This window comes from Oryx dammah, unplaced genomic scaffold, assembly GCF_014754425.2.
Source record: "Oryx dammah isolate SB20612 unplaced genomic scaffold, SCBI_Odam_1.1 HiC_scaffold_4, whole genome shotgun sequence".
NCBI lineage: Eukaryota > Metazoa > Chordata > Mammalia > Artiodactyla > Bovidae > Oryx > Oryx dammah.
In genome coordinates, this window is record NW_024070188.1 from 63,443,381 (window position 1) to 63,470,453 (window position 27,073).

The 27,073-nt window shown below is 41.3% G+C and overlaps 1 protein-coding gene across 2 annotated transcripts in view; it reads right to left on the reverse strand.

Moving 5' to 3' along the window:
* Positions 1 to 26,613, reverse strand: part of NHSL1 (NHS like 1) — a 144,029-nt gene extending 117,416 nt beyond the window's left edge. Inside the window, exon 1 of one of the 2 annotated variants that reach the window (XM_040238768.1) lies at positions 25,552 to 26,613. In XM_040238768.1, the coding sequence (XP_040094702.1) occupies positions 25,552 to 25,753 (202 nt within the window). In that variant the 5' untranslated portion in view covers positions 25,754 to 26,613. The remainder of the gene's footprint in view (positions 1 to 25,551) is intronic. The other variant, XM_040238769.1, reaches the window with a different exon arrangement.
* Positions 26,614 to 27,073: the final 460 nt, after the last annotated feature.

Below are 27,073 nucleotides of genomic sequence, written 5' to 3' on the forward strand. Positions count from 1 at the left end.
AAAGAAATGAGTCACAGGTATGAAACATACAGTGTGGGGATATAGCTAATGATTATACAATATCTTTGTACAATGACAGATAATAACTAGACTCACCAGCGCAATCATTTTGAAATGCACAGAAATATCAAATTATCTTGTTGTGTACTAGGAACTAACAGTGTTTTAGGTCAATTATACTTCAAAAACAAACTCATAGAAAAAGTGATCAGATTTCCAGTTACCTGGGGTGAGAAGGAGGCAGAGTTGGATGAAGGTGGTTGAAAGATACAGACTTCCAGTTATAAGATAAATAAGCACTAGGGATGTAATGTACAAATTGAGAGATATAGTTAACACTGCAGTATGAGATGCAAACTGGTGTATAAAGAAAGGATAAACAACAAGGTCCTTCTATATAGCACGGAGAGCTGTATTCAAATCCTATGATAAACTAACTGGAAAGAACTTGAAAAAGAATGTATATATACTAACTGAGTCATTTTGCTGTAGAGCAGTAATTAACACAATAGTGTAATTCAAATACGTCCTGTGCTTAGTCGCTCAGTCGTGTCTGACCCTTTGTGTCCCTTTGAACTGTAACCCGCCAGACTCCTTTGTCCACAGGATTTTCCAGGCAAGAATGCTGGAGTGGGTTGCCATTGCCTCCTCCAGGGGATCTTCCCAACCCAGGGATGGAATCCACATCTCCTATGTCTCCTGCACTGCAAGTGGATTCTTTACCTGCTGAGTCACTATATTTCAATAAAAAATAAATTAAAAAAAACACTGCTGTATTTGAATATGAAAGTTACTGAGAATAAATCCTAAGAGTTCTCATCACAAGAAAAAACTTTTTTTTTCTATTTCCTTAATATTCTATCTATGTGAGATGATTTTCATTCCAATCCCAAAGAAAGGCAATGCCAAAGAATACTCACACTACAGCAAAATTGCCCTCATTTCACATGCTAGCAAAGTAATGCTCAAAATTCTCCAAGCTAGGCTTCAACAGCACATGAACCAAGAACTTCCAGATGTTCAAGCTGGATTTAGAAAAGGCAGAGGAACCCAGAGATCAAATTGCCAACATCCACTGGATCATAGAAAAAGCAAGAGAATTCCAGAAAAATATCTACTTTTGCTTCATTGACTACATTAAAACCTTTGGCTGTGTGGATCGTAACAAACTGTGGAAAATTCTTAAAGAGATGGGAACGCCAGACCAACTTACCTGCCTCCTGAGAAATCTGTACGTGGGTCAAGAAGCAAGAGATCTAACAGTGTCAAGTTAGAACCAGACATGGAACAACAGACTAGTTCCAAAATGGGAAAGGAGTATGTCAAGGCTGTATATTGTGACCCTGCTTATTTAACTTATATGCAGACTACATCATGCGAAATGCTGGACTGGATGAAGCACAAGCTGGAACCAAAGTTGCCAGGTGAAATATCAATAACATCAGATATGCAGACGATACCACCCTTATGGCAGAAGAGTGAAGAGGAATTAAAAAGCCTTTTGATGAGTGTGAAAGAGGTGAGTGAAAAAGCTAGCTAAAACTCAACATTGAAAAAATGAAGATCATGGCATCCAGTCCCATCACTTCATGGCAAATAGATGGGGAAACAATTGAAACAGTGACAGACTTTATTTTCTTGGGCTCCCAAATCACTGCAGATGGTGACTGCAGCCATAAAATTAAAAGATGCCTCGACCTTGGAAGAAAAGCTATGACCAACCTAGACAGCATGTTAAAAAGCAGCAACATTACCGACAAAGTTCAGTGTAGTCAAAGTTATGGTTTTTCCAGTAGTCACGTGACAGTTGGGCCATAAAGAAGGCTAAGTGCCAAAGAATTGATGCTTTTGAACTGTGGTGTGGCAGAGGACTCTTGCGAGTCCCTTGGACTGCAAGATCAAACCAGTCAATCCTAAAGGGAATCAGTCCTGAATATTCATTGAAACGACTGATGCTGAAGCTCCAACACTTTGTCCACCTGATGCGAAGAGCTGACTCATTTGAAAAGACCCTGATGCTGGGAAAGATTGAAGGCAGGAGGAGAAGGGGACGACAGAGGACAAGACGGTTAGATGGCATCACCAACTCAATGGACATGAGTTTGAGCAAGCTCCAGGAGATGGTGAAGGACAGAGAAGCCTGGCGTGCTGCAGTCCATGGGACTGTGAAGAGTTGGACATGACTCAGCGACTGAACAATAAATGTTCACTAAGCTTATTGTGCTAATCATTTCACAATTATGTAAGGCAAACCATGATGCTGTACACCAGTGCTATATGTCAGTTATATCTCAATAAAATTAGAAGAAAAAAATTATTATTTACTACCACTGATCACGAGTGCTGGAGAAGAGTCTTGAGAGTCCCTCGGACTGCAAGGAGATCAAACCAGTCAATCCTAAAGGAAATCAACCCTGAATACTCATTGGAGGCACTGATGCTACAGCTGAAGGTCCAACACTCTGGCCACCTAATGCAATGAACTGACTCATTGGAAAAGCCCCTGATGCTGGGAAAGATTGAGGGCAGGAGGAGAAGGGGATGACAGAGGATAAGATGGTTGGATGGCAACACCAACTCAATGGACATGAATTTGAGTAAACTCTGGGAAATGGAGAAGGACAGGGAAGCCTGGAGTGCTGCAGTCCATGGGTTCGCAGACTCAGACATGACTTAGCAACTGAACAACTGATCACTGCTGCTGCTGCTATGTCGTGTCCAACTCTGTGCTAGTGAAATTCAAAACTTAATCCCTAGGAAGACTAAGTGAATGGAGCAGGCCAGGGATGAGGCTTGTTTGAAGAATTTACAGTCCTCTGGACAGAACAAATATCTTGCCTTTGCCAACCATGACTTTAGAGCCCCAACCTCTTCACTCCCTTGTAGGATTACAACATTCTGCATCATGTTCAAGTTTAATATTATTGTCTCAGACAGAGGGAGTGGTAGCCACAAGTACAGCCAAAAATGTTTAGATGCTCATGTCTTCCAAACCACTCCAGTGCTATTTCATTTGCCTGCTAAAAAAATTTGTTTGGTTTCAATAAAATAGTAGGGATGTAGGTAAATTAGGAATTAATTTGCATAATACATATAATGAGTGAGTCTAGATGGGGTCAAAATTCTACTTTGTTCCTGGCAAAATGGAAAACAAAATTATACAGGAAAAACAGGCAAATCATAGTTTTGTTGTTGTTGTTTTTTTAATGCATCCTGATTTTGACTTTTACTCAAAAAGCCAAAGATGGAAAAACCATTTTCCATACCCATTTGAGGATTTGTTTCACATCAACTAAAAAGGTATTCAATCAGGCAAGGTCTGTTCTTAGACCTGTATCTTTGGCAGCAATGGAGATACAGACACACAGAACAGACTTATGGACGTGATGGGGGTAGGAGAGGGTGGGAAAAGCAGCCTGGAAACATGTGTATTACCAAATGCGGAATGGATGGCCAGTGGAGATTCACTGCGTGGTGCAGGGAGCTCACATCAGATGCCCTGTGGCAACCTAGAGGATGGGAAGGGGTGGGAGGTGGGAGGGAGGTTGAAGAGGGAGGGGACATATGTATACCTGTGGCTGATTCATGCTGATGTACGGCAGAGACCAACACAATATTATAAAGCAATTATCCTCCAGTTAAAAATAAATTAATTAAAATATAATTTATAAAAGTCAGAAGAGACCAAACACATATTCCCAATCACAGGTGCTCCTATTTCCACTACACACTGCCAGAGGCTGAAGATGTTGAAACCTTGTGAGACTGTTTGTACGAGAATGTCCATAGAAGAAGCCATGCTGGCAGCCAAAGCTGACTGACACCATCTGCACATCTTACCAAAGTATTAGTCATTCTCATCTCACCCACTGTGCTGGGATACTTCGGTTCTTACCAATATTCAGAATTTCTCAGAAGAAAGAGATTCAGTCTGGGTTTTTCTGCATATTTATCACTCCCACAGACCCAAAAGAAAGAAGGGGGGAAAAATGATAACATGGTACCTTTAAACTGGCTAGTTTAAAGCTACTACTGGTGGCCCTTATGGTGGAAAACTTGCCCGCCAATGCAGGAGATGTAAGAGACACGAGTTCAACCCCTGGGTCAGGAAGATCCCCTGGAGGAGGGCATGGCACCCCACTCCAGTACTCTTGCCTGGAGGGTCCCATGGACAGAGAAGCCTGGCAGGCTACAGTCCAGAGGGTCGTAAGAGTTGCACGCAACTGAAGTGACTCAGCACGCACTGGTCACAGTGCCCCAGTCTGGCCACCTCTGTAGGCAGCATTGCTCATCATTGGGAAAGTTGGCACATAGGACTTTGTTATGGACACTTTCTCCTCCTAACCTCATCCAACTCTCACATCCCTGGGATTTCTTTGGAAGGAATGATGCTAAAGCTGAAGCTCCAGTACTTTGGCCACCTCATGAGAAGAGTTGACTCATTGGAAAAGACTCTGATGCTGGGATGGATTGGGGGCAGGAGGAGAAGGGGATGACCCAGGATGAGATAGCTGGATGGCATCACTGACTCGATGGACATGAGTCTGAGTGAACTCCGGGAGTTGGTGATGGACAGGGAGGCCTGGTGTGCTGCGATTCATGGGATCGCAAAGAGTCGGACACGACTGAGCGACTGAACTGAACTGAACTGAACCGCATCCAACCTGGTATCCTGTTTGATTTTTCTGCACTCTGCAGCCAGGGCTGACCAACCTGATCCAAAGGGCAACTTTTATCCTTTCCTGCAGTCACTTTTCTTTCAGGAGACCTTTGTATCCTGGCTTATTAAAGACAGCTAACTTTGTGCTGAACACAAACCAACCATGAAGCTCCAGGGTGTCCTGCAAATACCGCACTGGGGGCTCTTGAATGGTTTCTGGCTGCAGGTAGCCTCTTTGAGTCACTGTATTTCCTCCTGGAATCATGGAAATTCTGCTTTAATTGGCCAGTTTAAAATATATTCTCCTGAGGCAGTTTTTAGAGTTATTTCATTTTTTTTTTTCCCTTCAGAGCCAAATCTAGAGTTCTTGACATCACAACCAAGAAGGAAGCCATCATTTGTCTCTTTATCATGAAATTTGTCTCTTATCTCATTCCTGAAACCCTAGCTCTTCTAACACTCAGTGATTTCTTTTTTTCTTCTTTTTTTAAGAACCCTTGAGCCCCTGTGGTTCTATGTCCCTAGGGAATGCAGGATAAGTGTCCAGGTTGACTTGAGCTCTTAGATCATCCTACAGCCTCTCCTGTTCCTCTTAGATGTGCAGAGATTTCTTGACTCCATTGCTGTCCACTGGGCTTCAGTCCACCCCACGTAGGAGCACAGGGTACTTCCTGGACAATGACAGTAGGAAGGAGCCTTTAATGTGAAACCTCGCTCCATTCATCCAGCCAGAAGAAGCTTCAAAAGGTTGTGTGAATGGCTAAGATATTTCTTCAGGTGACAATATTCCTTTATAACTTTATAGTAGTTTATATTTCTCTAAGTCAAGACTTCTTAAACCACTGTCATACCTACAGCATCTTTCCAAAAGAGCCCCAACTACTCCATTCTCTCCCTGGGGGAAGAGGAAACAAAACAAAGCAAAACACATGTTTCTACTTATGTAAGAAACACAAGAATAAATCCCAAACTCCTCATCCAGCAATAAATTTGGACTTGAACTCAATTCTCTTCTGCAAATTTTCTGGCCATTTCTCTTTAAGCCGCCCCATCAGTAGGCTTTGTTCCATAATCCATATGGTCTCCTATCTGCACTGTCCTGGATCAGACTATCACTGTCTGGAATACAGCCCTACCTTCACAGCTTGTTTGTTTTGGTGTTTCTTTTTTTTTTTAAAAAACTTCTCTGAAGCCACCCTTGACCACTCTTCTCTCCCCCAGCTTTATTTAGGTAGCTGTGATAGTGTCACAATTCTATCTGCCCATCTAAAATGAGTTACTTGTCAAAATAAGGACTTGCTCATGCACACCTACTTCCAACGCCCTGTGAAGTACCTGAAACAGCAGATGATGAGTGCTTACAGCCTAAACCAGAATTACCATCACTCCACTATTTCATTCAAAAGCAAACAGAGAAAAGTGTATAAAATCTGCATGAGCTATCTATCCAATAGCACAATGATTCCCACGAAAAGTCATAAAAATATTGAACATATTCCTTAGAATTAGATACTACTGCCCCACACACAATTGTACTAAAACTCATCATTAACTAATTAGTTATTAAATAGTTGAACATATGGTAGAATTCTTATAAATCATCATTTCTTTAAAGACTACTAGTCCCAAGAGGCTTCATTTTCAAACATAGATGCTATTCTCTTTCAAGGCAAGTTCATCAGAACAAACTCAGAAGGCAGTTTTTCCTTCTCTCATTCAGCCTAAATTAAATATTTGAAGGATGATGGAAGTAGAAAAGGAAAAAAAAATTTTTTTCTGGAAGTATCCATACAAGAATGCTGAAGTCAGTGTCCAGCTGGAGGGAGTACACCAAAAGATGCCATAATAATGACCCCAGATCCCCTTCTGGGTGCATTTACAATGGATGTATTATAGGAGCAAAATCAAACACAGTGTAAAGTTTTATTCTCTTCAAGATTTACCATTGCCAGTACACCAAATATGTGTATATTTTGGAGCGTCAAAATAACCTCACATCCTTTCATGCTGTGGATTTCATCAATGTGCTTGTGAAGGGACTGACTCCAAACATACACATTTCAATGGCAACCCTTCCCACAAAAATCCAACTAACCTAAAATAAAGAGGTCATTTGTATCATTTTCTCCTAAGCATCTGAGTAATGTGAGGAAGTTAAAACATTAGTCAACCTTCAACTATAGAAACAGGTGCAACACAAGATCTTCTATCCACAAAATCACGGTCCTAAATCATTCTAAAGAGAAGCCAGACTGCAAATCAACAGAATTCAAGATCACGTACCAGCCAACCAGGAGGAACACAAGTTCAGCCGCAATTTACTTGTTAGTAAAACATAAGCCCGTAACCAGAGGCAGTTACTGGACTGTAATTACTTAATTACTTTTAATCATCAAGCAATATCATAAACATTAAAAGGTAGATACCAAGTTAAAATGCTCAGGCTCCTGAAAATTTCTGCATGGATAATTAAATAATCTAACATTTAAGTTACTTAAGATTTATACATTTAAAATATTTTGATTTATAAAATATTTTAAAAACTCAAAGCTCTGTATAAAGAACTAGAGAATTTCCATTTAAAAAGAGTAGTTTATTTCTGATGTCACCACATTCTCCAACTTCTGACCCACTTAAACCTTGCGGACAACACTTAAAGGAAAGAGCTAATTATTTCCCTTTCAACTGCCAAGTCTTCTGAGCAGCCAGGCAGTTTGAAAATTCAGGAATAGCAAGTTATTTCAGGACCCATAGGATTTACAACAATAATGGTTTGAGGAAACCGCAGCATTTAGGCTCCTTCATTCTTTTTCCCTGTCCTTAGGAGTTTAAAAATAAGCAGGAAAGTGGTTCTTCAAATTGGCAGACCAATTGCAGGGTGGCTTCTTGCCACAGTGCAGGATAATCACAGAGTTACACGATCCACCGTAGGTAGAACATCCACAGAAGCAGCTCTTTTCTGATTCTCCTCTTTGATCAAACAGATTTGAGGCTTTTCCATTTTTATTTTTGCTTTACCTCTTCCTCTCTCCCTTCCTGCCCACCGTCTTTCTCTCTTCCTCTCTCTTCTCTCCTTTTCTCTTTTTCCCCTCTTCTTCACTTAACATCTAATAGAAGTCACCTACAATTCTGTTGATAGAAATAGCTGGCATTTACTTCATGCTTTATTTTTATTTAACGCATCTCAGCAGATTCAGCTGTTAAGGATAATGAAAGTCTGCTGCTGCTGCTGCTGCTGCTAAGTCGCTTCAGTCGTGTCCGACTCTGTGCAACCCCATAGACGGCAGCCCACCAGGCTCCCCCGTCCCTGGGATTCTCCAGGCAGTCTACAGTCCCTCAAGAGGAAAAACGTCTGTGTCAAAACCATAATACAAGGTTCACAGTTTTAAAATACACTTATTTCTCTTGAGGTAGGTGGGTTTCTGACGCTGTAAGTTATTCAACTGTCTCTAGGGCCTTCAGCTCATACCAAGGAAAGGCTGCAGCCTGGGACCCTTGGGGTCTTCGGTTTGTTTGCAGGGTGGGGTTGTTTTTTTCTTTTCCTTTAATTCCTTGAAACCTGAATGAATTTGCCTTTGTAAGCAGAAGCAAAGTGACCCAGAAGAGCCTGTTTCCAGGGTGAATGCTGGTTCTCTTTTGCCTTTGCCATCATCAGTAAGCTGCTTGTCTTTGACACATCTATTTAGAAAACCTTCATTGTGACACAGAGTGGGTGAAAGACTTCCAAAACCTGCTCTGTAAGGTCAGCAAAGGAATCTGTCACTAGACCATCACAGGTAAGTCAGGAATGCCAAAATTTAAGAAACAAATAGAAAGGAACACAGTTGCAATAGTACTTAAAAGAGAAAATAACACAAGGGTACAACCTAACCGGGCTTGTGCCCTTGGGCTCTTGGCTGTGAGGTCTTAAAGCAAGCAAGCTCACCTCCTTGGACCCCTGCTTCTCATCCGTCACACCAGGTTATCCTGGAGATTCCTTCCAGCCCTAGAAAATTACCTTTGTTTTTTAAGGTAACTCTTAGATCTCTTCGCAACTCCAATTTAGGAACTATATTCAAATATTTACTAAAATGCTCTCAAATGGCACTGAGAAAAAACTCGTGGTTGGTCATTCCTTCAGGAAGCTCTCTCTCAAAGAGCTGCTAAAGCTAGTTTCTCTAGGTATAACCACAACAGTAAGAATTCTTTGAAATTTCACTCCATCAAAAATGAAAGACATCTTTACAATTGTCATCTCTGAGACTTTACAAACACAAAACAAAGTAACTATGCTGGATATCAAAAGCTTTTGATATTACAAGTGAGCATCTTTTATCAATTCTCTTATATTTGGAGAAAGAGAGGATAGCAATCCCTACTGAAACTGCTACTTTTCTGTAGGCTCATTTCTTGAGTCACAGAAGAGTTTTCTTCTACATCTCTATTTTCAGTTTTTCAAACTGCACCCAAACATCTTTGCAGCTCTCCTATGTATGAATCAAAACATTCAGTGAGCAACTACTGTAAGCTTAGGATGCTAAATGAAGATTATTTCAACAGACTATTAAAAGGTCATATTAGTTCCAAGAATTGGGAGGTTAGTGGCTTATTAAGAAAGTCATAGAAAAGGCAGAGAGACAAATCAGCTTTTTCAGTCACACTTTATATAATTGTCATTTGTGTTCAGAAGGATCAAACATCATTTTAAGTCACCAAAAAGGTTTAGTAGAGTAGAACCGACTTCAGATAATAGAAATATGTCTTATCATCACCATCTTTTAACTTTTTTATAAGCAGATGATGTGAAGAAAAATATGAAACTAAAGATATGGAGAGGCCATTTCAACCACATGAAAACACACACACACACACACATATTTGGGGTCCAACTGACAGTCGGAGAAAAGAGTGGCGAGTGAGAACTCAATATGTAATTAGAGGAAGTGGTTAATGATGAAACCAAAGCTTAAAAGTGATGTGGCTTGTTTCAAGTAAGACAATACAGTAATCCTACTTGGAAACTCAGAGTGATTTTATAGATGTGTTTAAAATTTAACATTTACAATAAGAACTGGGATGCCCAAATATAGTCACAACTCCATAACATTAACGCAAACATGTGCTTTATTTAACTGTAGTAAAAAGAAAAGCCAACAGAAAAAGATAAATGTGGGAAAAACATATTTACATATTACAGAACATTCCACTTATCAAGAGATCATTTTTCTGGAAAAAAAACTCAACCACTCAAAATGTGGTTGAGACCCAAGAAGTCAAGATGGTCTCTGACCAGAGAGCAATACTCACAGGATCAAGGCTTAGGATCTTATTATAATCCTTCAGTCACTAATACTCACAGGATCATGGCTTAGGATCTTATTATAATCCTTCAGTCATTGCTGTTGTAATAAGCTAGATTTCCCAGACCCTCCACAGAAGGTAACATATTAGAAACCCCATAGCAGAGACTGGTGGGTACAAGAGGCAAGCAGGACTACAAGAGTGAAAAGAGAAAGCTCACAGCTTTACAGCAAAAGTGGAACAAGAAAGAAGCAGGCACCAGAGACCCACCTTAAGCCAAAGCAAGGATCCTTACAAACCTCAATAACCACCAGGGTGACACCAGATTCTCACAAGGTTCAATGACACCACACTGACACCAAGGCATCAAAACAAGCTTCAAATGTCCTCTGAGGATTGAGTAGAAACACTACACGGAATCATGCAGAGAGGGAGGGACTAAGTCATGAGAAGTGAATTTCAATCCAACTATACCACTATTATCTGTAAGGCCTCAGGCAAGCCCCTTAATCTCTCAGGACAGCTTTCAGGGGGAGATGCCCCCATCCTACCATCTCACAGGACCATCAGAACAATGAAATGAGACCAGACATGAGTGAGCACTGGGTAAACCGTGACCTGCAAACAGGCTCTATTTGCAGAGCAAACTTCAGAAAGATGTTCGTTAATTTTTTAATTATTTTAGAATTCTGAACAATGAATGGAACAAGCTTCTGTTACAGAGAAATAAAAATGAAAGGCATTTTCCTCTAACATTTTTATGTAAGCTAACATGTAGTCCATGTGAACACAATTTAGAAAGGATCTCTAACCAACCATCAGGGTTCTACAGTAACTTTATGTTTCAAAGAAAATGCAGCTTCTTATCCAGTTCAGACACAGAATCTCTGACACATACAGGCTAGAGTCCAACAATTTGAAAGTAAAGTGAAATGGAATGAACTTCTTAACTAATTTTCCTCTATGGGGGATGGATGGACAGCAGGACAGGAAGCATAATGGCAGAGTAATCTCCAGATCAGGGCAGAAATTCATCAGACGTTGCTATTCATGAGTTTTCCCTTGGGCTGGTGAGCAGGTGCAAGGAAGCCATGGAGTGCATTAGCAGGCTGTGCACGGCTGTGCTCAGGCAGGGAGCAAGGTCCATCCTGGAAATCACTCGGTCCTGCCTGCAAGTTTTCAAGCACAGCATGGCCCTGGACTGGGGGCACAGAGGGAAACCTAGGAGAGGGCTTACTCTGTTCTCAGACTCAATGGTGTTCTGATAGGCACAGCTCATCTGTACTGCACCTCAGGATGCTTCTGGTATGTGAGGCCTCCTACAACAGGGACATGGGGATGGACTATCCACAGAAACTTCATTGCCATTTGTGAGGGAGCAATCTGGTACACAGCATAATATAACCCTACTACCCGAAGTCTACTGAAAGCATTATTTCACCAAAGTCTGTGACTTAACAGGGAATGATAAAACCAGTTCAGTAGGTCAGGACTGACATTTTCTCTCTAATAGAATAGACTAGAATAAAACAGAAAAGAGAATCACATGTACCCATACAATAAGGGTAAGTAGTTTCACAAAGCTTTTCTTACATTTTCTTTAGATGTATATATGTGTTTATCTGTAATATGAACATATGTGTGTGTATAGATCTGTTGTGTAGATTAGGAACAAATGTAAAGTGTATTTGTTGCTTTGGACACAGCCAAAACTTTTCAAAGTCACTGACAAACAACTATAATTAAACTTCTCAGGCACTGAAAAACTCAAAATGTTCACATCATAGATTTACTATAGAAGATTCTTTTTCCCATTCCAAAAAAAAATTTGTTGGCGAGAAACCTTGCTCAACTTTCTCAGAAACTAGATGAAAACTTACAATTGTGTTTTTGTTCAGGCCTTTATTAGTTGGAAACTAAACATAACCCTTTAAGATTTCTAAACTCAGTTACCTAACTTTTCCCTGGTTACAGTGACATGAGCACACAGAGACACAGCACAAACTAACACAAACCCCAGTGTGTGGGAAGCAACCAAGCTCTGATGACCCAAAGAAGGAAAGGAAACTGAAGTCGCTCAGTCGTGTCCAGCTCTTTACGATCCCATGGACTGTCGCCTGCCAGGCTCCTCTGTCCATGGGATTTTCCAGGCAAGAATACTGGAATGGGTTACCATTGCCTTCTCCAGGAGAGATGATCCAAAGGAACGCTGAAGGAGTGCAACCCTAATCTCACCAGCTCCCTAAAGCACACAAGAACATCCCAAATGCCACAAGCAAGCTCAAAAAATTCTGTACATATCAAACAGAACTGGGATCCTTAGAACAGAACCACATTCATACTTATGGGCAAAGAATTGGATGTGGAAAGGTAGCAAGGAAAAAGAAAAAGGATTTAAATGATCTTTTTATAGTTGGAATAGAGTATGTTGATGAACTCTGCAATAAAATTACTTTAAGGTGAAAAATCAAAGTTCTTTTTCCAGGAAGTCAAAGGACTCTATGTACTTTCCATGGGTGAAAAAAAATTATGTAAATAAATAACCACCAGTCAAGATGTCCACAGCAACCAAGCCAAGAACCAGCCCCAACCACCCACCAAGGTCAATTTACAAACTGCCTTTTGTATTCTTTGTAAAAGAACCTCCAACCACTCAAGACTGAAGCAGTACCCACCTGGGTTTAGATAGGAATTCTGGTTTATCTCAAAATGTAATCCAGAAACACCAGATACCCAGCTTCTACTTTAACTGAGGCGTTTCCAGTTACAAAGTGAAAGAGAACCTTCAGGAACACAGGCAAAGGAACTGTACGACAATAAAACATATTTATTCTCACGTTCTCTTTTTAAAGTTTACTGAAAAACAAAAACAAAAATCAAGTGACGCAGTTTATGAAATCTCAACTGCTTGTGGCTTTCACTTATAAATTCGTTTTCCTTAGAGCAAGGTAGTTCAGTTCAGTTGCTCAGTCGAGAGCAAGGTAAGTATTTACGAAACCCAAATCTAACAGTTTACTTGTACACTGAAATTTTAGCCAGTAAACAGATTAGCCTTTATTTTTACTCCACACTTTTCAACCATGTACGAAAGGTTTATTAAGCTATGTCTTAAAAACAAACATATCTTAACTATTATAAACAATTAGTCCCGCAGGGAGCACATTCAGAAACATGTCTGAGACCCACTAGACTACTATTACTTTATAGATTTAGGAGATGGAGTCAGAAAAGTGTTGGCAACAAGAAGGCAGAATAGAGAGGTATGGAGACCCATCATCTCTTCTCTCCTTGCATCTCATCCCTCCTCCTTCCCACCCATCTATTGCCATCTCCTTTGGTTATCTTCCTTTCACTACAGCCCTCAACAGAACCATTTGGAAACTAGGAGGGCATGAAAATGGCAGGGCAGAGGCTCTCCTCATTCCACCAGTCTCCAAGAGCGCCTGCTCTAGGGAAGGTCGTGGGTTAGGTCACTCTAGGTCACTTGCAAACCAAGCCATCTTCACTCCTATGAGAGACTTCCTCCTCCTCATGGCTTTTTTAAGAAGCTCTCAGAACACAAGGATCCACGACTGATGCCCAGATCCAGGCAATCAGCCTAAGTAAAGGACAGTGCAGAAGGAGGCAATTAACTGAGGAGCCCGGCCAACAAATCCTTCTGCTCCAGGGAGATGGTCTCAGACAGCTGCTCAGCTAGGCAAGTGCTCACCACATATTATACATGCTTACATAGCCAAAATGTGATGTGTCCAGCACAGTGATGGGTTCTAGGAAGAACTAAGTAAATAATTGTTGATTTAATGTCTTTGGTGACTAGTTAGTCATCAGCCATAAATGTTAGCAAACACCCTGAGATGCAGCACTGGATAGTCAGAGAAGGTGTTGCTACACAACACAAAGGTATAAAAGGCAAATTTCCTTCCCTTAGGATTTCAGAGTTCAACAGGGTACTAACGCTGTTAGGACCATGTGATAAGAGATGTCAGTAGAAGTCACGCCAGATGGAGTCACGGCTTACATGACCATAGGTTTGGTAGAACAAATGTACTTCCAAACCTAAGTGCCAAGTCTGTTATCCAGGGACAATAGAAAAGAATACTTAGATCATGCTGGGAATCCAGCCTTATGGTGGGACCAGTGCTCCTCAGCCTTCACACTGCTCCCCGGGATGGCATGGGAAACGCGGAGACTGTTCAAGTGCCAAGCATGCAAAGATGTGGTAATTTTAAACAGGGTCCCTGGTGATTTTTTCAGCAAAGACCTGAAGAAAGCAAGAAAGATGTACAGCTGGGAGTCTAGGAGGAGGGCAAGGTCAAGTTGCATGGCCTGTCCTGACAGCAGCAAGGAGTCTGGTGTGATGTGGAGGAGAGTTAAGGGGAAAGCACAGGTGGATGAGGTTGGGGAAACGATGGGGTCAGGGAGCCCACCCCTGTAGGGCCTCCGAGAACACTATAAAGGCGCTAGTTATTAAACTGTCTGAGAAAGGTTTTAAGCAGTGAAGTCACACAGTTTGACTTCTGTTTGATGTTTTACTGGGTGGCTGAGGCCGCTGTCTTAAGATTGCCTGACTTGGGGTGAGGGTGGGGGTGGGGAGGAGAACAAGAGTGAAAGAAGGAAAACCGGTTAAGAAGAGATGGCAATAGCCCCCATCTGCCTCTCCTTATCAGACATGGCATCATCCAAGCCACACCTCAGCCCTGTTCACTAAGTCATGTTTACTCATGGTCAAAACAGCCAGGGTCAAATGCTTGTACAAAGTGTCTCATACAGGCACGGTGTGCATGGAGTAACAGGAAACAGCGGACTGCCACCAAAATATGTTCCCACAAACTGCACCCTCTCTCTCACTACACTCAGAAAAGTCTGGAGTCGGGAGCACTTTATGATTACATTCAGCAGTATAATCGACAAAGCAAGCACACAGTGCCACCTATAACCCACCACACTTTACACAAATCCAGAGTACTGTTTAGCATGTGGGCCTGGGTAAACAGCACTATTAAGAGTGTCCCAGGTGAGTTATGCTCACCCCATCAGCATCCTTTTTCTGGGTACTTAGCCTTGGGGATAAAAAAGATAAGGAAGACCTGGTCCCTGCCCTAAAGGAATTCACAGTCTAGCTCAAGACACAGGAGAGTAAACAAATAAGTACAACCCAGTGTCTGATAAATGCAATCACAGAGGTATGTAGAAGGCCCAGAAATAACACAGAGAAGGGAGTAATCTGCTCTGCCCTCCAGGGATCAGGGAAGACTTCACAGAGTTTTAAAGCAAGTTCAGAAGGTTAAGCAGGCTAGTTACAGGCAGAGGAGGAGACTGAAGCATCCAGACTGACTCAAGGGACTGGGAGATCAAAGTTCTAGAGTTGTAAAAAAGCTATGGCTCTGTCTGCTACTTGTGCAGTTAAAAGGGAGAGCAGACAGGAAGGCATAAGATAGAGGAGGGTCTCATGCCATTGTAAGGACTTCATTCCACACATACTAGGGGCCACAGACAAGTGACTGAGTTAGACAGCAGTTCCCCTTTATCCACAGGGGATATGTTCTAAGACCCACCCCCCCCAACCTCAAGTTCAGTTCAGTCACTCAGTCGTGTCCAACTCTTTTTGACCCCATAGATTGCAGCACGCCAGGCCTCCCTGTCCATCACCAACACTCGGAGCTTACTCAAACTCATGTCCATCAAGTCAGTGATGCCATCCAACCATCTCATCCTCTGTCAGCACCTTCTCCTCCCACCTTCAATCTTTCCCAGCATCAGGGTCTTTTCAAATGAGTCAGTTCTACACATCAGGTGGCCAAAGTATTGGCGTTTCAGCTTCAACATCAGTCTTTCCAATGAACATCCAGGACTGATCTCCTTTAGGATGGACTGGCTGGATCTCCTTGCATTCAAGGGACTTCAAAAGTATCAATTCTTCAGCACTCAGCTTTCTTTACAGTCCAACTCTCACACCCATACATGACTTCTGGAAAAACCATAGCTTTGACTAGACAGACTTTTGTTAGCAAAGTAATGTCTTTGCTTTTCAATATGTTGTCTAGGTTGGTTATAGCTTTTCTTTCAAGGAGCAAGCATCTTTTAATTTCATGGCTGCAGTCACCATCTGCAGTGATTTTGGAGCCCCCCAAAAGTAAAGTCTCTCACTGTTTCCATTGTTTCCCCATCTATTTGCCTTGAAGTGATGGGACCAGTTGTCATGATCTTAGTTCTTTGAATGTTGAGTTTTAAGACAACATTTTCACTCTCCTCTTTCACTTTCATCAAGAGGCTCTTTAGCTCCTCTTCACTTTCTGCCATAAGGGTGATGTCTTCTGCATATCTGAGGTTATTGATATTTCTCCTGACAATCCTGATTTCAGATTGGGCTTCATCCAGCCTGGTATTCTGCATGATGTACTCAGCATATAAGTTAAATAAGCAGGATGACAATATACAGCCTTGAAGTACTCCTTTCCAGATTTAGAACCAGTCTGTTGTTCCATGTCCAGTTCTAACTGTTGCTTCTTGACCTGCATACAGATTTCTCAGGAGGCAGATCAGGTGGTCTGGTATTCCCATCTCTTTAAGAATTTCCCATAGTTTGTTGACCCAGACTTGCCTATAAGTATGCAGGAGTCTCCGGCAGAGGCGTGGGTCAGCGGTGGCCTGCTGCAAGGTCCAGGGCACTCAGTGCAGCAGTGCCTGCATGGGACCTTTTGGTGGAAGTCGCCATTATCTTCATTCAGTTCAGCTCAGTTCAGTCACTCAGTCGTGTCTGACTCTTTGCGACCCCGTGAATCACAGCACACCAGGCCTCCCTGTCCATCACCATCTCCTGGAGTTCACTCAGACTCATGTCCATCGAGTCCGTGATGCCATCCAGCCATCTCATCCTCTGTCGTCCCCTTCTCCTCCTGCCCCCAACCCCTCCCAGTATCAGAGTCTTTTCCAATGAGTCAACTCTTCTCATGAGGTGGCCAAAGTACTGGAGCTTCAGCTTTAGCATCATTCCTTCCAAAGAAATCCCAGGGCTGATCTCTTTCAGAATGGACTGGTTGGATCTCCTTGCAGTCCAAGGGACTCTCAAGAGTCTTCTCCAACACCACAGTTCAAAAGCATCAATTCTTCAGCGCTCAGCCTTCTTCACAGTCCAACTCTCACATCCATACATGACCACAGGAAAAACCATAGCCTTGACTAGACGGACCTTAGTCGGCAAAGTAATGTCTCTGCTTTTGAATATGCTATCTAGGTTGGTCATAACTTTTCTTCCAAGGAGTAAGTGTCTTTTAATTTCATGGCTGCAGTCACCATCTGCAGTGATTTTGGAGCCCAAAAAAATAAAGTCTGGCACTGTTTCTACTGTCTCCCCATCTATTTCCCAGGAAGTGATGGGACCAGAGGCCATGATCTTCGTTTTCTGAATGTTGAGCTTTAAGCCAACTTTTTCACTCTCCTCTTTCACTTTCATCAAGAGGCTTTTTAGCTCCTCTTCACTTTCTGCCATAAGGGTGGTGTCATCTGCATATCTGAGGTTATTGATATTTCTCCCAGCAATCTTGATTCCAGTTACCTCCACCATAGTTTTGCCTCAGGTCAAACAACAGGGTGGGACTACAGCCCAGCCCAACAACAGAAAATTCAATTAAAGATTTACTGAACATCGCCCCTCCCATCAGAACAAGACCCAGTTTTCCCCTCAGTCAGTCTCTCCCCTCAGGAAGCTTCCACAGCCTCTTATCCATCAGAATGAAAACCACAATCACAGAAAACTATCAAACTGATTCCATGGACCACAGCCTAGTCTAACTGAATGAAACTATGAGCCATGCCCTGTAGGGCCACTCAAGACACACGGGTCATGGTGGAAGAGTTCTGACAAAACAGGGTCCACTGGAGAAGGGAATGGCAAACCACTTCAGTATTCTTGCCTTGAGAACCCCATGAACAGTATGAAAAGGCTAGGGTATGAAAACAGTATGAAAAAACCATGAAAACAGTATGAAAAGATAGGACACTGAAAGAGAACTCCCCAGGTCAGTAGGTGCCCAATATGCTACTGGAGAAGAGTGGAGAAATGACTCCAGAAAGCAAAAATAACACCCAGTTGTGGATGTGACTGGTGATGGAAGTAAAGTCTGATACTGTAAAGAACAGTATTGCATAGGAACCTGGAAAGTTCGGTCCATGAATCAGGGCAAATTGGAAGTGGTCAGACAGGAGATGGCAAGCGTGAACACTGACATTTTAGGAAACAGTGAACTAAAAGTGACTAGAATGGATCAATTTAACTCAGATGACCATTATACCTACTACTGTGGGCAAGAGTCACTTTGAAGAAATGGAGTAGCCATCATAGGCAACAAAAGAGTCCTAAATGAAGTACTTGGGTGCAATCTCAAAACAACAGAATGATCTCTGTTCATTTCGAAGGCAAACCATCCAATATCACAGTAATCCAAGTCTGTGCCCCAGTAAGAAGCCGGAGTTGAACAGTTCTATGAAGACCTACAAGACCTTCTAGCACTAACACCTAAAAAAAGATATTCTTTTCATTATAGGGGAATGGAAATGCAAAAGTAGGAAGTCAAGAGATACCCGGAATAACAGGCAAATTTGGCCTTGGAAAGAAGTGAAAAGGAAAGATATACCTATTTGAATGCAGAGTTCCAAAGAATAGCAAGGAGAGAAAATAAAGCCTTCCTCGATGATCAATACAAAGAAATAGAGGAAAACAATAGAATGGGAAAGACTAGAGATCTCTTCAAGAAAATCAGAGATACCAAGGGAACATTTCATGCAAAGATGGGCTCAATTAAGGACAGAAATGGTAGGGACCTAACAGAAGCAGAAGATATTAAGAAGAGGTGGCAAGAATACATAGAAGAACTGTACAAAAAAGATCTCACAACCCAGATAATCATGATGGTGTGATCACTCACCTAGAGCTAGACATCCTGGAATGTGAAGTCAAGTGGGCCTTAGAAAACATCGCTACAAACAAAGCTAGTGGAGATGACGGAATTCCAGCTGAGCTATTTCAAATCCTAAAAGATGATGCTGTGAAAGTGCTGCACTCAATATGCCAGCAAGTTTGGAAAACTCAGCAGCGGCCACAGGACTGGAAAAGGTCAGTTTTCATTCCAATCCCAAAGAAAGGTAATGCCAAAGAATGTTCACACTACCACATGATTGCACTCATCTCACACGCTAGCAAAGTAATGCTCAAAATTCTCCAAGCCAGACTTCAATAGTACATGAACCGTGAACTTCCAGATGTTCAAGTTGGATTTAGAAGAACCAGAGTTCAAGTTGGATTTAGAGGAACCAGAGATCAAACTGCCAACATCTGTTGGATCATCAGAAAAAAAAGACCCCCAGGGGTACCTGAAACCAAGGATAGTACTGCATGCTATGTACACTATGTTTCTTCCTGCATACACCTATAACAAAGTTTAATTTATAAATTAGGCACAGTAAGAGAGTAACAGAAATTACGAATAACAAAATACTATAATAGAGGTTTAAGAATGTATCTCTCTTTCAAAATATCTTATTATACAAATTTAATGCTTTTATTCATCTTAACTAAGCACTTATGACACACTGTGGTTGTAACTTGCAATTTGAGGCACAACAGCAAAACTAACACAAATTTATTTTTCCTCCTTCACAATGTCACAGATAGAAGATTCCTTCCTACCATAGATCTTGGCAACATCAGTCAGTATACGATTTTTTCCCCTGTCCTTTAGTTGAGAAGTTCACCTTTTCACTTAAATAAGGCACTTCATGGCTTCTCCTTGGCTTATCTGAATTGTGAACATCATGACTCTTAGGCTTTGGGGCTATTACTAAGTGAAATGAGGGTGACTAGAACACAAGCGCCACGATACCATGACAGTCAATCTGGTAACCGAGATGAGATGGCCACTAAGTGACTAACGGGTGGGATACTCTGAACAAAGGGGTTACTCACATCCCAGGCAGCACAGGGCAGGATGGCAAGAGAATTCATCATGCTATTCAGAATAGTGTCCAATTTAAAAGTTATAATTTCTGAAATTTTCCATTTAATATTTTCAGATTATAGTTGACCACAGGTAACTAAATCTGTAAAAATTGAAACCATGGATAAAGGGGGACTATTTATGGGGCTTCCTTGGTGGCTCAGTGGCAAAAAATCCACCTGCAGATGTAGGAGACACAGGTTCAATCCCTGGGTCAGGAAGATCTCCTGAAGGAGGAAATGGCAACCCACTCCAGTATTCTTGCCTGGGAAATCTCAAGGACAGAGGAGCCTAGCAGACTATAGTTCCTAGGGTTGCAAAGAGTTGGACAAGACTGAGTGACTGAGCATACACAGATACACGGTGTTTGTGTTTTAAGAAGATCACTCCAATTATAGTGTAGACTCAAGAATATGAATAGCTCAAAGACAGCAAGAGTGAGGATTACAAAAGGAGAAGACCTTTCAGAAGGCCAGGTAAGAGCTGATGAAGACCTGGACCGCAGTAAGGACAGACAAGTGACTGCGTGCAAGCACAACAGACCTTAAGATAAAACTGACAACGCTGGAGCTCCCTGAAGCATCTGATGATAGGAAATACTGAAAATAAACACACACGGCCCACTTAATTTAACAGAAAAGGACAGCTAAATCCCAAACCCCTGAAAAAACATGAAAATATAACACTTTCTATGAATACCTAATTATATAAATACAAGTTGTAAGAGACATAAAAATTAACCCTAATTAATGTGCAGTGTCTTTTTAATTACTTCTAAAATAACTGTAAAGAACAATTTCAAAAAAAGTTTTCAAAACCCAGTAAAGACATTTCCATGGAAAACAACACAGGTTATATTAACTATATGTTAATTTTAAAATTAATTGAATTTTTTAGAAGAAAAAAAAAAGAACACAGGTTACTCACTTTTAAACCCAAGCTCTCAATATAAGTTATTTCCTTCATTACTCTGATATCTCCAGTAATCTAAATAAGTACCTAAATCTCAAAGCAAATCCACAAACTTCTAAAAACAAGAAAATAAAGAAAGGATTATTAGATAAAATATTTTGATAGAACTTCATCAATTTAATAACAAATAGGATCATTTTTGCAATAAGGCAGCAAGACAGAGACTCTAATTTCAAAAGAAAAAACAAAGGTTAATAAAGGGCAGTCTCAACGAACCAGATAAAATATTAAGTGGCATTCATTGTTTGTCTCTTTCACAGAATGTCAGCTTCAGTAGAAAGAAAACATTACACTCACCACACTGAGAATATTCTTCTTACCTCTTTTTATTAAGACACCAAGATAAACTCCATTTTGCTCTTTTTCCAACATACACAGTGATCCTTAGCACAAATATTTGTGTAATGTGTAATTTTACTCTCAAATTTGCGGTGCTGCTTTGACAATATTTCCCAAGTTTTTTTTTTTTTTTTTTTTTTAATGCCATGGAGGAAATGTTCTCAAATCTTATAATGTTAAAGATTTTATGATCAAAAATAAATCACAGGTATTTACATAGTAACAGGATCTTGACCTTGCAGCTTTTGGTCTGCTATGCCATTTTTCTCCACTATAATGTCTGAAGTCACTACTAATCTAATTATGCACAAGCATTCTGTATGCTGTGACTGTTTTATCAGCAAGGACATTGGGATGAAATTATTTTAAATACGGCCAATTCCCACACTGGACAATTGATTACCTAGTGTATGGATTATTCATTACCCTTGATACCTAGTAAGGCCATTCTCTGATCATTTTTGTAGCTTCTGTGAAGGGAGTGAACTGAAATTCAAATGATTCCAATTTTGCAATGTTATTAATACATATGGCAACATCCAGGAGAAGAGAATGAAAGCACCCTTTAAATTGAGGCTTTGCATGTCAATTACCCAATCTGTTGACCTGCCAATACCAGAATCATCAATCATGCCTCTGCACAACTGAACAGAACTGGGGCTCCAACAAAACACACTCTGCTCAATGAGAGGATACCCCACTATAATTCCTCCTCTTTTGGTTTTAATTGACAACAGAAGAGTAAGCAAGTGAGATAGGGGAAGCACAGAATAAATATTACTGGTCATTAGTCTCCCTTGAGAACCTTCCACAGTACTGGAAACAAACCAGGAGCTCATTAAATATTATTTAAATCAATGCACAGCTGGAAAACCTTGCAAAACATGAAAATGCTCCAGATAAAGTATCTTCTCATTCTAAAACTTTTTTCACACTTTCTCACAATTCTCCTGCATTTTCTCTTTAATTCTCCATTAGATGCCTTATTCACTTCTCCCCTGAAGTATGAACTCCATGACTTCAGGGGCCATGTGTTTATATTTTCTGTATCCTACACATGATCCTCAATGAAAATTCCTTGTAAATTCTCTCACAACTCCACAAGAAAAGCAACAGCTTGTCTCATTTACAATTAACTTCTACTTTTTGACTACACAGGCATCTAGTAAAACAGCGCATGGTTCATTAATATTCTAAAGGACACTGATTCACACCCTTGATTATCATGGCTAATTAAGTCAAAATAGCATCTGCTGTTATAATGGATCACATCACCTAAAGACTATAAGGATGGGTCACTACTGTTACTCAATTCATTTTTACCTTCCGGAGTACCAATGTCAATACAAGAGAGTTTTGAAACTTGTCATGTGCTAGAACATGAGAAAGCACAAAGGTCCTTACTTGTGATTGCTTCGGACATATCAATATGTATCTTCTAGTTACTTTTTAGCCTCAGAAATTTTATCCTTAGCTTCTTGAATATGATCTGTAACAGTGGATTATAAAGTGATGGGACTGTGTACTGACAGACAGCCATAAGGGTAACCACTTGAACACTTTATTCTGGTGTTATTGATAAGCAATCTAATACAGAGATTCACTATAAAAAGCACAAAAACAAAATTTGAAAGAACTGTTTAATAAAGTGAATGTGCATCTTATTCAACATACCACTGAAACACCACTGATAGTGGTGAGTCAGTAGGCTAATTGAGCAAAGCAATGTGACCTGGAGAAGTAGGCAGAGAGCAGGGCAAGCACTCTGACCTAGCAACAGCTGGTGGATGGGAGGGAGAGAGCCTGCAGAAGCAGACACCCCATCAGCCCATTGGACAGATCCCTTGGGGGTGGGGATAGGGGGAAGAACACAGACAGGACCACTGACTGGAGGAAGACCTGTTAAGCTGCACTGCCCTACGTCTGGCTGTCACTGCTTGATGGTAGTATATGTCTGCAGAGGAGAAGATGAAGATCAGGTTTTAGGGACGTGTAAATCACAAAAATGTTAAAATAAGGTCAGGGGATTAGGGAGCAGGGTGAAAGGAAGTGGATTCAGATGCATGAGGTCTCGGCAGACAGATACAAAAGAAAGATGCTATCCAATCCCCATCAGACCAATATGTCTTCAATACATATTTATTTGCAAACAAATCCTAATATGGCCATTGGGTATTCTTGGCACTGACTGATAATCCTTGTTAGACTTCTAGCTTATTTGATGCTCCTAAAAAAAAAAAAAAACACAACTCCAACCCTGTATAACTTTTCTAAAAGATATTCCCTCTTTTGATCTCTAAGGATAAACAAAAGTCATTCCATGTTTCTCCAAAGGAAAGAATTATGCGGAATAAAGATCAACTGTTATAATGCTCCTGAGGCAACATGTCAAAGTTGGGAGCCGATTTTCTTTTGCAAGTCAAATGTGAAAACAGAATCCAAGATCATGAATTCTGATCTATAGGCAGCTTTTTAAGGATGTCCTCATAACTGCAAGCCAAAGTGATAATATTATCCATGTCCAATTATTTCTAAGCTCCATATAAATGTACACACTATATTATGTCACCATTTATCTTCAAAAGGCTATAGAATTCCCCATTACAGTAAGGGATAAAGGGTACAATCTTTTGTTTTCTTACATAAACAAGTCCTCCTTCCACAAATCGCTCTGGCCTTTACAATGACTTCTTTATTTTTTACAAGTCAAGTGTACAATATTTGCTTCATTTCCCAACCAAAACTAATCCATGCAAATTCACAGTTTCTTTCCCTTTAGTGTTAATTTACATGGAGCATCTATGATAGAAATCCTAAAGCCGCGTGCTCACATGTACACAGTCTTTAACAGAAACTTGACAGCGGTTGATTTAAAACAAAACAAGTCATAAAACAACCACCTCTGGCAAAGCCCAAAGGAATTAAAACTGCACCCTCTCGCAACCACAGCACTACTGTATCCACCCTTCGAACATTACAACCCACCCATTTACCAAAACCACAGCTTATTCCTGATTTAGAAAAAGTAAAGGTCGTGGACTTACTAAACTACACAACTCCAGCCAGAAAGTATAAATGCCTTTTCTACGCCAGGCAATCTACACACCATCTGAACTAAAAACATCATACTGTGGCTCAGTATCAGCAGACCACTGTGGACCACCTTCTTGACATAATAAACAACTGACATCTTCAAAGAGCACTCACTAGTCCCTCCTGAGCCATAGTTTAACAGACAAGAGCAAATGGCTTAACCTACATTATCCATGAGGATGGGTGCGTTTAATTTCCAGTCCATGGAATATAATTACTGTCCCCATAAGCTCATATTTAACTTAGTTGATTCTCTCACATTTCAGCAGTTTCGTTTCCCAAAAGGAGGGGAGTGACAGGTCTCTGGAAAGGTTTTAGCGAGGTTTCTCTTGGCACGGGAAGAATGTGATAAGACAGGGAAAACACAATCACGCGGAATGTCTGGATGAGGTTCCTTTGTAAGCCTTAAATAGCACTCCCCCACTGGGCTGTGCCACTGCTCCGAATGGAGAAACCATTTTAGAGCCTAACAATCCAGTCTCTCCAGTAAACATTCTAAGAGGAAGACCTCAGAAATTCTAAATATAACAGGGGTGTGTTTAAGAAATATTGAAATAGTTCTCCTCTTTTCTGCCAGGACTGATATTTTTCTTCACCTTGAAGAAGGCAAAACATGTTAAACCTGAGAACAGAAACTAGCATTGGTCTGAAAAGGAACTTGAAAGAAATCCAAAAACTCCTTTCGGACACAATATCAAGGGTTAGTGCTCCATGTGTTCATTTCCTTGGTGTCACCCCGGCACCTGTTCATTCAAGCATTCAGGTAATTCAGTTGTCTTAAAGAAATATGCAGAAAGTCTACCCACAATTCCCAAAGTTTTCTCAGTGCACCATTTTAGAAAAGAGCTCCATATCCTAACTTTCAGCTGTTGCAAAGAGCAGACGATTCCTCCCAGGATGGTGGCTTACCATTGAACTTTGCACAGGTCACATGAGTGTGTGGAAGGTGGTGGTGGGGCGGGGGGACAAAGTGCTGGGGACACATAACAGCTATTTTATCCTTCTGAGAAGGACACGGTCTCAAGTTGAATCTAGTTGAAGGAGTATTTTTACTTTAGACACGTACACAAATGACTGACACTGAATTCCAACACAAAAACACCACAAAAACTCTGAAAGGGGCCAACAACTGTGAATGGAAATCAGTGATAGAAACAAAGAACTGTACAGAGCAAACTTCTAAAAACCTTTAAATAAAAAAAAAAGTCAAGTCACCTTTTCTGGGCTGGGTTCTGTAGGTCCAGTTTTCATCATCTGCTTCCACCTGCTGCCCACAGACCGACAACTCCCCATCACTGCGAAACAGCCTCTTTGTTTGCCTGGACAAGGAGGAGAAATTTATCCAACTCACAGCACGTGAGAGGGAACCTGGGTTTGACTTGAGTCTAAAGGAACCTGAAGAGACTTCCTTTTTCATCTTCTTTCACATCCAAGTCGACTAAAGAGAAAGGTCAATCCAGCCAACAAAAACCTCGTTTTTTCAAATTGTCCCAGGTCCTTTCCACGAACCTCCTCCTTGCTACTTAGTCAGACAATACTGAGAGTCTGATTCTGCAGAAAGACTGCTTCTGTGTCATCCAATTAACAAAAAAACGCCGGGGGGGGGGGATGAGAGGTTAGGGGAAAAACAATGTTTTTTCACATTGTGGTACTTGGTTTAAAGATCAAGAATATCCAGTCTCCCCTCAACCAATGAAAATGACTAAAAGTATAATTTTGAAAAAGAAGCAAAACGTTCATTTCAGGAACACTTGTCAGGACTTGGCGAAGAGCAGGACCAAGGCACTCCGACTCTTTGGTGTGTACCTAGCATCCCGTACTGTAAACCTATTCCTCCAGGCATCTTTCCCCACTCAGGCGGAAAGCCAGCAGTCTCTTGCAGACAGAAGGAACTCCTCAGGCTGGAGAAAAAGATTCAGCGTCAACTCAGGTACCTAGTTTAAAGTTCACGCACACAGGTGCCTTGGGAGAAATCACAGAGTTCGGCTCACTGGCCCCAGCTCAGTGCAGAGTCGTAAATCCTCCCCGTGCCTCCTTCCCGTCTGTGAAGCGCCCAGGAGCCAGAGGACTCCACAAACAATAAGACAGGCTGCGTGGCTATTGCTTGGATTACAGAGTAAGCGCTCCTGTGAAAGGCGATAGGCTTTTCCGGACACTGAAGCCACCTCATTGGAGACAGAAAACCCCGCCTCCCCGCAGCCAACACTTCAGAGGCAGCTCTAACTTCTGAACTCCAGCAAAGCTCTGAAAATGCAGGTCTGTGTAGAATACAGACTTCCGGACAAATTTTTTAAAGCCAAAACTGGATTATCATCAGACCACTTCTGGAAGTGGGATTTTTTAGAAGGTGGCTTCAAAGATTATGTAGTTAAATCTCATCAGCATTCCTAAACGGATTTAAGAACTCATCATCTACTTCCAAAGGGAATGAAACTGACCAAGCTATGATGTCACTTGCAGCTTTCAGTGAAGGTGAAGTGCAGCCATTTCTGCACCTGTCTTGGCCTCTCCCATTTTCCACCAGTAGCCAGAGTGTGGGACTGATGAGCCACCTCTGCTTCGCCTGAGCAGCCCCTGGGGGTCATTCCTCTCCTCTTTGAATGGTCATCCTATCACAGAGAACTATCATCTGAGAGCTACGCTAGTAACAATTAGCTGCTGGCTCGAGCCCTTTGTAAATCTTAATCAGAGCATGCAAAATATCTAGAGCCACATGTTGGAATGCATTAGGGTGCAG